At 42.1% G+C, this 13,390-nt stretch overlaps 1 protein-coding gene across 1 annotated transcript in view; it reads right to left on the bottom strand.

Moving 5' to 3' along the window:
- LOC148034405 (uncharacterized) overlaps window positions 1-13,390 on the bottom strand; it is a 54,301-nt gene that overhangs the window by 2,021 nt on the left and 38,890 nt on the right. Inside the window, exons 2-3 of the mRNA XM_087680662.1 lie at window positions 3,551-3,876; window positions 1,843-1,845 (exon numbers count right to left, since the gene is read on the bottom strand). Of these exons, the coding sequence (XP_087536788.1) occupies window positions 1,843-1,845; window positions 3,551-3,876 (329 nt within the window). The remainder of the gene's footprint in view (window positions 1-1,842; window positions 1,846-3,550; window positions 3,877-13,390) is intronic.

Here is a 13,390-nt window from a genome sequence, read left to right as displayed (position 1 = left end):
TATGCATAGTGTATCACCTTGACTCATCATCAATGCTCTGTTCTGAGCCACTGGATTCACCATCCACAAAAGAGTGACCTGCATTCACATCAAACATGGGCTGATCTACCTTCTCTTTTCCTTTTTGTGATACCTGCATACCACTATCTGCATTGCTTTGAGAAGATTCTCCTGATCTCAATCTGCCTGTCCATGGCGAAGAATGTGAACCACTGCTAGAGGATGCTCCAGGTCCACTAATATTTTGTGACTGCTGCTGTGAATTCTGTGCAGCATTACCATTTTGTGCATCTACATCATCAATCACATTTACTGGTTTATACCAGCTACTCATCTCATCAAAAACAACATCTCTGCTCATTGTATACTTATGAGTAGAAGGGTTATAGCATCTATACCCTTTTTGCTGCAGAGAGTAACCAATAAAGATGCACTTCACAGCTTTTGGATCCAACTTGGATCTCAACTCATCTGGCACATGTACATAGGCAATGCAACCAAAAATTTTCAAATGAGAAATATCTGGTTTCCTACCAGTATACCTCTCCTCTGGAGTCATCCCATGTATTGCTGCAGTGGGAGTCCTGTTCATTATGTAGACTGTTGTAGAAATTGCTTCAGCCCAATAAAAATCTGGCAGGTCTTTTTCATTGAGCATGGCACGAGATACCTCTCCAATATGTCTGTTTTTTCTTTCTGCAATTCCATTTTGCTGTGGGGTATGACTGCATGAATATTGTTGCTTTATGCCATGCTCCTGCAAGAACCTTGCAAACTCATTTGAGAGGTACTCTCCCCCTCCATCTGACCTTAGGCATTTTATTTGCAGACCTGTTTCTTTTTCAACCATAGCTTTAAGAGTTTTGAAATGCCCAAAAACTTCACTTTTCTTTTTCATGAAATACACCCAAACTTTTCTGCTATAGTCATCAATAAAAGTGACAAAATAATGACAGCCTCCAAGAGATGCAGCTTTAGTAGTCCACACATCAGACTGGATTAATTCTAATGGCTTTTTACTCTCTTGAACATGTCTAGGAAATGGCTTTCTTGCCTGTTTTCCAAACTGACAGGCTTCACATACCTTATGCATTTCTGCAACCTTGAATCTAGGCAATCCTGCAACAATGTTTTGGGCCTGCATTGATTTAAGTCGCTGTACATTAACATGACCAATGCGTTTATGCCAGATATCAATATCTGCAACTACACCGGTCCCATGTGCAAACATTGCTGCACTCAATTCAGTCATGTCTGCATCCAACGTAAACATTCTGCCCTTCTTCTTTCATTTTGCTATCAAGCAACCTTTATTTTTCATATCCTCAACAAAGCATCCATGAGGATTAAATCTGACCTGCAAGCCCTGCTCAACCATTTGACCAACAGAAACCAGATTCTTGATGATATTCGGGACATGAAATACATCGGACATGTATTTCTTTTTCCCATCCTGCATAGACAAAGGAATTTTTCCAATCTGCACAATAGGATGTGCAGTATCATCACCAGTCTCCACAAATCCTGGTTTTTCCATTTTCCTTGCATCCTCCATCTATTTTGCATGACATGTCATGTGGTTTGATGCACCTGAGTCAACATACCATACATCATTGCTTTCTTCTACACTTGTCACAGAATTGTTCATGTGCTGCACCATAAACAAATGCTCATTTCTGTCATCACCCTGTCTACTAGAAGATGCTTAGTTCCCTTGTTGCAGTTTTCCATTCATGATGTCATTCTTCTTTTTATAGCAGTCTTTAGCCATATGACCCATTTTACCACAGTAGTAGCATTCAACATTACTATTTGCATTTTGGCCTCTTTGCCATCCACCACGACCTCTTTGGCTCCCCCTGCCTCTAGAGTTACCACGTCCTCCTCCATAGGATTGGTTTTCTTGAGTTTGCTGCATATTCTGATTTCTACCACGGCCTCCCCTACCTCTGCCTCTACCTCTTCCAGCATTTGAGTAGAAGACAGTTTCTTTTGAAGTTCCTCCTGAAGAAGATACACCACCATTTCTCTGCTCCTCAGAAATTAGAAGAGCAATCAACTCCTCAAAATCAGGAAATCTTTCACGGACGGAAATGGATGTTCGAAACTGTGCATAATCCTTTCCTAGACCATTCAAGGTCACAGAAACTAAGTCATCATCTTCCACTGGCGACCCAATGGAAGCAAGTGCATCTGCAATCTTCTTCACCTTCATGTGGTAGACATTGATGCTCATATTTTCTCTTTGCACATTATGCAACTCTTGCTTGAGCTACATTTTCCTGGCTTGAGTATTTGTGCTATACATTTTTGACAAAGTATCCCATGCCTCCTTTGGCGTACTTGCATCCTGAATATGCACAATCATAGAGTCTGAAATACTGATAGACAGCCAGTACATAACTTTCCTGGCTCTCTCATGCCATGCTTTAAATGCCTGCATTTGTTGTTGATTGGAAACATTAGGAAGAATTGGTTCTTCTTCATTTCCTGCAACAAATTCCCAATATCCTTTTCCCATAAGGAAATTCGTCATTCTAAACTTCCATGCTTGGAAGTTGTTCTTGTCAAGCTTTTCAATGACAATCTGTGAGAGAGAATCAGACGCCATTACAGAACACTGCAAAAAATTCTGTCACTGCAAACAACACAGCTTCAGCCTCACAAAGGCAAATCTGCAAAATTGGCGAAAGTGGTATTTGACCACACAGTCACTTCCTAGTGACGATTTTGCATCAACAGGCAACATGGATGATTCTGTAACTCCCAATGTCTCTGCGCACAAGCATACGATGCAATTTCTACATAAACTTTTCACCGACCTGTAGAACAGTGGCTGCACAGCATAAAACTGGGCCTTTTCCTGAGTGCGTGCAGAAAACTTCTGCCTCCAAAACAGGCCCCGAAATGGCCTCCAAAACAGGCCCCGAAATGGCCTCCAAAACAGGCCCCGAAATGGCCCCGAAATGCTTCACCGCGAAGGGCGTCTCAACCTGAGACAATGCACTCCTGCACTTTCCGGCTGTGCTACCTGCAGAGATCTGCTCCCAAAACAGAAAATGAAAGCAACACTGCTCCTCTTACCAGAACACCGCGAGCTTGGCTTGCTTTCTTGAGCTCCTTACCACGAACAAGGCTCTGATACCATGTCAAGATTGTGGGAGAGAAGGAAGGAGTCTCACTTGTAGCTTTCTTGCTTGCACAATGGGGGAATACACACAAGGGTGGAGGCTGAAAAACAGTTTTCCTCTTCTTAGTTGTGTAAGCCAAAAGAACTCTAGTACAAAGAAATAGAAGAACCCTATATATGGGTCTCAAACCAAACTCAACTAACTAAGGTGGCATACTAACTGAGCCACGAACTAGAGTAGATAAGGATAGCTATCATGTAGCTATTATTCATGGGCGGTGTACCAACCGCATCTACAACTGACAAGTCGGTGACATAAATGCACAACGGTCACCCTGGCATATCACGAGTGGAGCTTGATATCTCAACACTGAATAGCTCCACAAAAATAGAGACGGGCATTAAATTAATAATCTTTACGAGCTTTGTGGGGATGGTGGCTCGCAGTGATCTTTGCACATCTTTGTATAACTTGCTTTGAGTCACCTCCAATACAGTGATGTCTGGCACTGGCCACACCAATGTATTCCACTCTTCTTCTAGATGGAGCTTGCGAAGGTATCCCTTTGTGTGAGCTTGGTCCACAAGCTGATAAAAATGATCATAAAAGAACACACCTTCCTCCGCAAGGCTACCCCCAGCTCTCCCTTCATATTGTACATTGCCCAGATGGCCATGGATTACACTCATGATCCCAATAACACACTCCACATGCTGCCACTCCTCATATGATGAGGGATACACATCTGCAGGACATAAACACGTCCCCAAAACACGTCTCAGACACATGAAACATGAAACATCAAACACCCCAATATCAAAAACACCTGAAATGTTAACTAAACTAAACAATCATCTAAAATAAAGAAACTTATAGTTTGGCATGTGAGATGGTAGCCCTGTTTCATGGCCGGGGGCCATGACAAGTTCATTGTGCATGTAGACACTGCACCAGGACTTCTTTAACCATTGTCTTGCCTTGTTGGATTTTGAAGGCAATAACTCTACCCTTCCATGACCACCTGAAGACACTTTTAACATGCTTACGCTTCTGTTGGCGTGGCTGCATAAGCACCCACGACCCTTTGGAGATAATAACTTCTATCCATCTATCCTCTTCAAGTGAAATAGGCACGGTAATGGAGAGCACTGAGGTTACGGGTTTGTGAGGCCTGCAAGTAGAGGCCATGGAACTTGCACAGCATCTAGAAGTGATACAACGTGAAGTAGAGGCCATGGAGCTAGAACACAGAGGTGAGGAATCTATCAGGTGAGCAGGGGCGTGGAAGGAGAAGTTGAGGAGGAATGTAGAAAGTGCACAAAGGTGAGGAAGGTGAGAAAGTGCACAGAAGAGAGAATCTCGAAATAGTGAATCATCAAGTGATAAACTGCACGGTTTATGTTGTGCTAATGTCAGATTCACAGGGCAATAAATACATAGGGTACATAGGATTCTGGGCACAGTTTATGCTCGAATGATCTCGCACAATCTCCTTTCAAAATTCCTCCCTCCTATATTTACAGATATATTCATTTTGGCCCCACATGAATCACTTTTTGGCGGCATAAATGGTATTTTTTGACAATTTCCCCTATTTTCCTATGTTTCTAGAAAATACCCAACGTTACGTTGGCCTCCACCCTATTGGACGCGCCCTTTTTTCTCTCTCCTCTAAAAGGCCGTCCTTTTGACCTCCAAATAGCTCTAATGAATTAGATTTTTTTGAAACACCACTCAAGAAGAGCTCTCTCTATTTCTTCTACTAGCATGGTTGTCAGTCCTTTTGCCTTCTTGTTGGTCTGTCCCACTTGCTAATTCAAAATCGTTGATCACTCATCCCATATTTTTTAGTACACTTTCTAAGAGAAACTCCTACTTTGTGGTCATGATCCATGTCTTCTATGGTCCATTACTTGACCACTTTCTTTCTTTGTACCTTTGTAGGTGGTTCAATAGGGGCTAGTTGAGGTAGTGCTGATGAGGGGGGCTTCTGCTAAGCTCTTTTGGATTGAGATTTATTGTGCTTGGCTTGTGGAGAGGAGGCATGGCATCATTGACAAGTATTGAACCTCCCCTTTAGGTGCCTACTACTATGAATAGTGGACCTTGTCATTTGCAACAAAGATATCAAGACAAGGCCCATGAATAGCTGCATTTTAGCATGGATACTATATCCATCACTATTGAGTATATGATGAAGTGATGCTATATGAGGGATAAATAGTTGGAATACGTGCTATGCAAGGCAGAGATTGATAGCTACTACACATCCTTTAGAAGAGTTGAATAATCCTTCGAGAGGATTTCTTCTTGGGCGGCTGTGCATCACTATTTGCAAATAAAGGCACCCTCTTATTAGTAGATATAAGCCCTAATGCAAATTTAGAGGATGTTGTTTGGAGTGTAGAAGGGGGGCTATGAAATTGGATGGGTGTCTCTTGGCCTTGCAAAATGCAATGGGCTTCACATGAAAGGGCATTATGAAGAGAATTGTCCTAAGCAAGAGGATAACAAGACTAATAACAAAGGTAAACAAGTGTCTAATGAACCCTCAATTTCATCTATAAATCTAGTTGAAGTAGAAACGAAAGAGCAAAGAGTAATGTTAAGTCAAAAAAATTGCCTCATAGGGTGACTTTTAAGGCTAACCCCATGATTGGTGTCATTACTAGAGCGCAAAAGCAACAACAAAAGGAGCAATGCCTGGAGGAAGAAAGTCCAAAATTATAAGGAGTTGCAAATGATAAATCTAAGGGCGTAGATCCTAATATAGAACTACTTGAGTCGCACTCTCCTCAACACTCTTTTGATCATCTGTTATTACTCGTGCCCCTGGAAAATCCTAAGATTCAAGTAGGGGTAGCTCCTTTTCCTAAAAGACTCGTACCTCCAAGGGGAAGGAAAGCAAATAGCAATCAGAAAAGGTAAACAAGTCCTATGATATTCGTGAAGCACTAGAAGAAGTACATTTAACAATTAACCTTAGGTAATTTCTTGAAATAGTACCTACATACCGAATGTAGCTTTATCATAAGCTAGTTTGGCGTAGAAGGAAAAGGATCAAGTCTAATGCTTCTAAGGTAAGCACAAATGCATCGAAAAGGAAAACAACTAAGGAAGTAAAAATAGTAGAACTATTTGTGGATCTAGGAGTACTAGTTATCGATACTACCATCAATGGTCATTTGTTGAGGGAGGTACAATTGAATGGTGGTTCAATAGTTAATTTAACGATAGGTATCCGGATAAAAAATGGGCTTAACACTAGCCCTAGGGCTCTAGCTTGGTGTCATAAACGCAATCAAAACAACCTCACGGACTCATGGCTAGAAGCATATGGACACTATGAACTGATTGAACCAAAGAATGCAATTGTAAATACTATTTCTAAAGTGTAGTCCAACCTATTGGCCTTTCCGAGTCCAAGCAATTAGCGTATCCAAACACGATGGTGTCTAGCACCTCGTATCAGATACACAAGGAGCACCCCCCAATCGATAGCTGTTGTGGGGCCATGACTCTCCTACACCCCAAGGATTTGTAGCGTACTTGCCTTGATTATGTGACAAGTAACGTTTTAATAGTTGCCTAGAGTTTACCTTCCAACCAATGCCATCCGTACTCTAACCAGAATGATCAGATGCTAGTTACCCTGCAAGGGAAGCATCTTGTCGTTACCCATGGAGGACCGACCTGAAGGTTCCTAATTGACCTAACTGCCACCTATCAATAACTAGCTCACATCCAGAGGTGTCCTTCAAGAGGCTTCTCATCTGGAAGGAGCAACTGCCATTATCCTTGGTTCATGGAGTACAACACTTTTTTCCAGTATAGCAGACTAAGGATTTATGAAATCCCCCGCAATGCTCTGGCACAACTGCCATACATTTCCCCTAAGATAATTTACAATTCGGGTTCTAAGACTGAAACCTAGGTAAGTCAGCGAATCAGCCCTTCCTAGAGTTTCTTCCTAGCATTTGTTTTTGGGGAAACCTCTCGGCTAATCAAGACCACCCTACCATAGGACTGGATTCGTCAATGAGAATCCATCCACCCACTTCCCTCTATGAAAGTTCTTGGTTATCTAATTACCTACCAAATTACGTGAAACATATAAAAACAGCTTCATTAATTAAAAAATATTTTATGCACAGTTGTTCGTTTGCATAATTTACTCACTGACATACAATCAAAATAAAACAAATTCATTGATTATGTTCCATAATGTGTGTTCTCCCGCCCATACAGGAGAAAAATTACAATTTTACATGCTGCCTCATCTGGCACATCTACACGTCACCAAGATCAAATCCACCTATAGCTAGCATTTTTAGGTGTCCTAAGTAGAACTTGGGCCATATAGGGGACCAATTAGTTCCTAGGTGCATAAACGATTTACTAGCCAGAGCCCCCCTAACACCCTATCCACCTCCTACTTAATACGATCCCTACTGGGAGACCTCTCGCCATCGGAGCCAGTCCATGCTTCTACGGCGGTAAAAACATCCCCTCTTGGTATGGGGATTCAGCACCTATCCTTAGGGGAGGTATAGGACTCCTCAATTTTTACATGTTTCAATACTTAGTTCAATTAGGATCTAATCTAAAAAATCACAAATAAGATTGATGCCTTCAAGCAGTTATGACTTCAATCAATCATGCAACCTTCAAGTGATGATTAATCTAGTAGCAATCGACCTTTGAAATTCATACAGTGAGCTCTTCCCCTAGGTATATAGATTTTGGGATCTCTAACCTCTCAGTTTAAGGTTTATAATGACATTCTTGTAACCAAGTTTCTTGGCCTTAAGTCCGTTTCTTCAACTTAGAGATATTTTCGGTCTTAAAATCTTCTATCAAAGCTTCTAGATTAAACTATATCCTTGACTAATTTTTTTGAGGTTCATTCTTAATAAATCCATCTTGGAAATTTCCTCATGATTTCTCTTGAGTTTTAGAATTTCGTAGTTTTACTAACAGTTTCTAGCCTTTAAGATGTTCTAATAATTTACCAAGTGAATACTCTAAGATCGCAGTGTTTCTTAAGAGACTTATCTTATTTCTATTGAATTTAGATAGAAATTTTTAGAAAAACCTGTGGTATTGAAATTGGTAAAGGGTTGTTATCCGTGCCCATGCCTTCGTTAATGACTCCCGTGCTTGCAACTCCAACCATTGCTTCCACGTTAGTAGGGTCATTTACGATTCCCACTTTTGAATTCTTTTTCTTCGGGGCCATGATGGAAATATGATTCGTAGAAGAAGAAAAACATGGCAGTAATACTGCCTAGCAAAGGTGTAAGACTCACGATGATGATGATAGTTATTGTAGGATTCGATGATGTAGGCCTTGCGGATGGTTCTTTTTGCTTCGTGGAGAGCAATACTTCTCTCTCTCTCACCTTGGCAAGCAAGGGTAAGAACAAGAGTAGCTCTTTGTCTAGAGCAAGAGCGAGAGAATAGGTATGATCTCTCTCTCTCTCTACTCAGCGGAATAGAAACGAGAGTAGAGGTATGACTTCTAACTAGATTGATAGAATAGGATAAAGTTCTTTAGTATATTCTCTTCTCGGATTAGAGTAAAAGAGGATGAGAGGCCTTCAGCGTATCCCCTCCCTTGGGTTGAATGGAATGATGTCTTTTCATCTTGTGGAATAGAGTCTCCTTCTCGATCAGCATCTCATCCTCATCAAGATTGCTCTTATCCCTCTCCCTGGTCATCTCCAAGTCCTCAATTTATAGTTTTGTAGGGAGGGGGGGGATATCAAGAATCGTGTGGTGGGGGGACTTGTGTCAAGAATCGCGTGGTGGAGGGGGTTGCTCAAGATGCTGCGCCGAACACACACAGAATGCACAAGGAGAAGCTCACTCAAGAGACAAGAAGAGAGGTGGAGGCCAAAAAGTTTTCTTGCTGATTTCTTCTTCTTCTTCCACACACTTTACAATGTACACAAAGTATAGATAAGATGCAACATAAAGGAAAGTGGCCTACTAAGTCAAAGAATGCATAACCGACTACACTAGTCGACTGGCGCTATAACTATGCCAGCTGTAAATAGGTGTAACAACCTGAATATAATAAGTAATGAGTCAGTGGCCATGTGAGATGCATAATGACCACCGACGTGCTAAGTGTAGACGTGTGGACCCATCTAATCAGGCGGTCCATCATCAATGTCCGCATGTGTTTGTTGAGATGACAAGCTCAACACATGCGGACATTGATGATGGACCGCCTGGTTAGATGGGTTCACACGTCTACACTTAGCACGTCGGTGGTCATTATGACTCTCACATGGCCACTGACTCATTACTTATTATATTCAGGTTGTTACACCTATTTACAGCTGGCATAGTTATAGCGCCAGTCGACTAGTGTAGTCGGTTATGCATTGTTTGACTTAGTAGGCCACTTTCCTTTTATGTTGTATCTTATCTATACTTTGAGTACATTGTAAAGAGTGTGGAAGAAGAAGAAGAAATCAACAAGAAAACGTTTTGGCCTCCATCTCTCTTCTTGTCTCTTGAGTGAGCTTCTCCTTGTGCATTCTGTGTGTGTTCGGCGCAGCATCTTGAGCAACCCCCTCCACCACGCGATTCTTGACATGGTATCAGAGCCGCGCCATTGAGAGAGGCTGATTTCAAAGGTTGAAACAAAGGAGAAGAAGCAAGGTTCGAGCAAGCAAGCCACGGGTAAGAAGCTCTCCCATCCTTCAACTCTTTCTCTTCGATAGTGCTTGTGGAGGCACTGGAAGCAGGGCAGAGCAAAAATCTCAGAATGCAGTGAGATTTGGTGTGCGCGAAGAGCACTGTGTAATCTGCAGATAAGCCCTTTAGGGCTTTCCCTTGCAGTTATTTTGGGCATCTGAGGCCGTTTCAGGGCCCGTTTTAGAGCCGCAAGGTTGCAGACAGCAGTTTCAGGGTACGCTGTGACTTCGACTGTATTGACCGAAAGTGGGTGCGCAGGTTACCGATTTCAGATCTGTAAGTTCAAAGGTGTTTATCAGTGAGTTAACACAAGGTTTATCTGCAAACAAGTTGCAGATTGCATGTATTGTTGAGCAGACAGTTAAAAAGGCTGTCTGGTGTATTGCTGTGCACTACAGGTCCAGGGTTGCAGAAGATTTACTTGCTGTTGGTATTAATTTTGTGATAATGGCAGAGAACAGTGGAAGCCCTATCATTGAGAAGCTCGACAAGAACAACTACCCTTCATGGAAGTTCCGTGTCACGAACTTCCTTATTGGAAAAGGCCTCTACGAGTTTGTTTCAGGTGAAGAAAAGGAACCGGAGATGAGTGATCCTCCAACTGCAGAAGAGACAAAGGCACGGAAGGAATGGAATGCAAAGGATAAAAAGGTCATGTATTGGTTGTCTGCAGTAATTGACAATAATATGCTGGGACACATTAGAAATGCAGAGAATTCATATGCAGCTTGGACCATACTTGAAAGTATATTTTCTGTAAATACAAAGGCACGAAAGATTCAACTCAAGCAAGAGTTGAATACATTAAAGAAAGGGAAGATGTCTATCAATGAGTATGCACTGAAGGTAAGAAGCATTGCAGATGCATTGGCAGCGATTGATGCAATGCTCGATGATGATGATTTGGTGTCGTCTACCTTGGGTGGACTTAACAATGAAAAGGCTTGGAAGTCTTTTGTAACTTCTGTATATGTCAGAAAGCCATTTCCAGATTTCGATGAGTTGGTCTCCCTTATGATCACTGAAGAGATCAACATGCAGAGTGAGACATCTGAAAGAAGTGGTGAACAGGTCCAAGCTTTCTACTCCAGTTCAGGAAGGGGACGTAGCAGGTTCTCTTCAAGAGGCCGTGGTACAGGACGTGGTAGTGACAACCAGCAAAACAGATTGAATTAGCAATTTGGCGATATGCAGGTTTCAGGAGGTCGTGGTAAAGAGCTTTAGAGGAAGAGGTGGATGGCAGAACAGAGGTTCTAACAACTCTGGTATTGTGTGCCACTACTGTGGCAAAACAAGTCATATTGCAGCCCAATGTTATGCTAAGAGAGATGATATCTGCAGTGGTAAGTTGCAGCAAGGAAACTATGCATCGTCTTCACGACAGAATGAAGACAAAAATGAACGTTTGTTCGTTATGCAGCATATACTGAATGCTGTTACAGGAAAGGGAACACATGAAGATGTTTGGTATGTTGATTCAGGTGCATCCAATCATATGACCAGCCATGCAGAATGGTTTGGAGAGATGCAGGATTTGCAGAATGCAGGTTATGTGCAGACGGGTGATGACTCATGCCACCCAATTTCACACATTGGAAAAGTTTCCTTGTCCTTGCATGATGGTAAGACAAAGAGTCTTTCAGATGTATTGCATGTGCCATCTATTACAAAGAACTTGGTGTCAGTCGGTCAAATAGTAGAGCAAGGGCTGCAAGTCAGATTTAATGCAAAGGGCTGCTTTGTAGAAGACTTCAATGACAAGTGCAGGTTGGTAGCAAAGGGAAGTAGAGTTGGACGTATGTTCACTCTAGATGCTGGAATTCCTACTATGAATGCAGCTATGTATGCCAAAGGAAAAGGTGTTGTTGCAGACATTGAAATTTGGCACAAACGCATTGGACATGCAAATGTACAAAGGTTGAAATTAATGCAGTCCAAAGGGTTGGTTACAGGTTTGCCTACATTTAAAGTTGCAGAATTTCAGAAGGTATGTGAAGCATGTCAGTTTGGTAAGCAGGCAAGACAACCCTTTTCACATGACAGAGATGTAAGCAGAAATATCCTTGATGTTGTGCATACAGACATTTGGGGGCCTACACAAAATGTATCTCTTGGAGGTAGTTCATACTTCGTCACATTCATTGATGATTGTTCTAGAAAGCTGTGGGTATATTTTATGAAGGAAAAGAGTGAAGCATTTGAGCACTTTAGAACTTTCAAGGCTGCAGTTGAAAGAGAAACAGGCTTGAAAGTAAAGTGCCTGAGGTCAGATGGAGGGGGAGAGTACCTCTCAAATGAGTTCAGTGATTTTCTGAGGTCTCATGGGATAAAGAGACAGTTCACATGCAGGTATACCCCACAGCAAAATGGGGTTGCAGAAAGGAAAAACAGGAATATTGCAGAAGTTGCACGCGCCTTGATGGCTGAAAGTAATATGCCTAAGCATTTTTGGTCTGAGTCTGTTCATACTGCTGTTTATATTATGAACAGAACTCCCACAGCTGTAGTTCATGGTATGACCCCCGAAGAATGTTTTACAGGTAAGAAGCCTGATGTTTCACACTTGAAAGTATTTGGCTGCATTGCGTATGTTCATGTGCCAGATGAGTTGCGGAACAAACTGGATCCAAAGGCTGAAAAGTGTGTCTTTATTGGATACTCTTTAGAGCAGAAAGGGTATCACTGTTACAACCTTGTCACATGTAAGTTCAGAGTGAGCAGGGATGTCATCTTTGATGAAATGAGCAGTTGGTATGCATCTAGTGGTGATGCATTGGATGTTGATGATGATCATGACACTCATGTGCAGGCTGAAAGGCAAGAATCACAGACTCTTAGTGGACCAGAGACATCATCTGGTAGTCCTTGGTCTGGGAGACTAAGGAGTACCTCTACATCTTCACGTGCATCTAGTAGCACTACAGGTAAAGACAAAGGAAAGAATAAAGTGTCAGAAGGCATTGATGCAGTTCTTGATGGAGACTCCAGTGGCTCAGAGAGCTTGGATGATGAGCTTGGCATTCCTTCAGTGAGGACTCCAGGTGTGCAGAGAGCACGTGTTAATGCAAAGACTTCATTGAGTGATCCAGTGGTACGCAGGTCTAGTAGGGTGAGATACCCTGTTAAAAGATTTGGTTTTGAAGGTTATGCAGCTCACCATTATGCTTATATGGTGAAACTAGTTGAGGATGTTGAGCCCACATGTTTTGAGGAGGCTGTTGGTCATGCTCATTGGGATGCAGCAATGGATGAGGAGATGGCTGCATTAGAGGCCAATAAGACTTGGGATCTAGTATCATTGCCAAAGGGAAAGAAAGCTATTGGATGTAAGTGGGTTTATAAGATTAAGCACAATGCAGATGGTTCTATTAGCAGGTACAAAGCTAGGATGGTTGCAAAAGGCTATGCCCAGACATATGGCATAGATTATGATGAAACCTTCAGTCCAGTTGCTAGGATGGCAACTGTCAGATGTGTGATTGCTTTGGCAGCAGCCAAAGGTTGGAGGTTGCAGCAAATGGATGTAAAGAATGCCTTCTTGCATGGTGATT

The sequence above is a fragment of the Lygodium microphyllum genome, chromosome 6 (genome assembly GCF_053477565.2).
Source record: "Lygodium microphyllum isolate KBCC chromosome 6, Lygodium_microphyllum_v1.1.10, whole genome shotgun sequence".
NCBI classification, from domain to species: domain Eukaryota; kingdom Viridiplantae; phylum Streptophyta; class Polypodiopsida; order Schizaeales; family Lygodiaceae; genus Lygodium; species Lygodium microphyllum.
The sequence above is the reverse complement of the archived record's forward strand: the minus strand, read 5'-3'. Positions and strand labels throughout refer to the sequence as shown.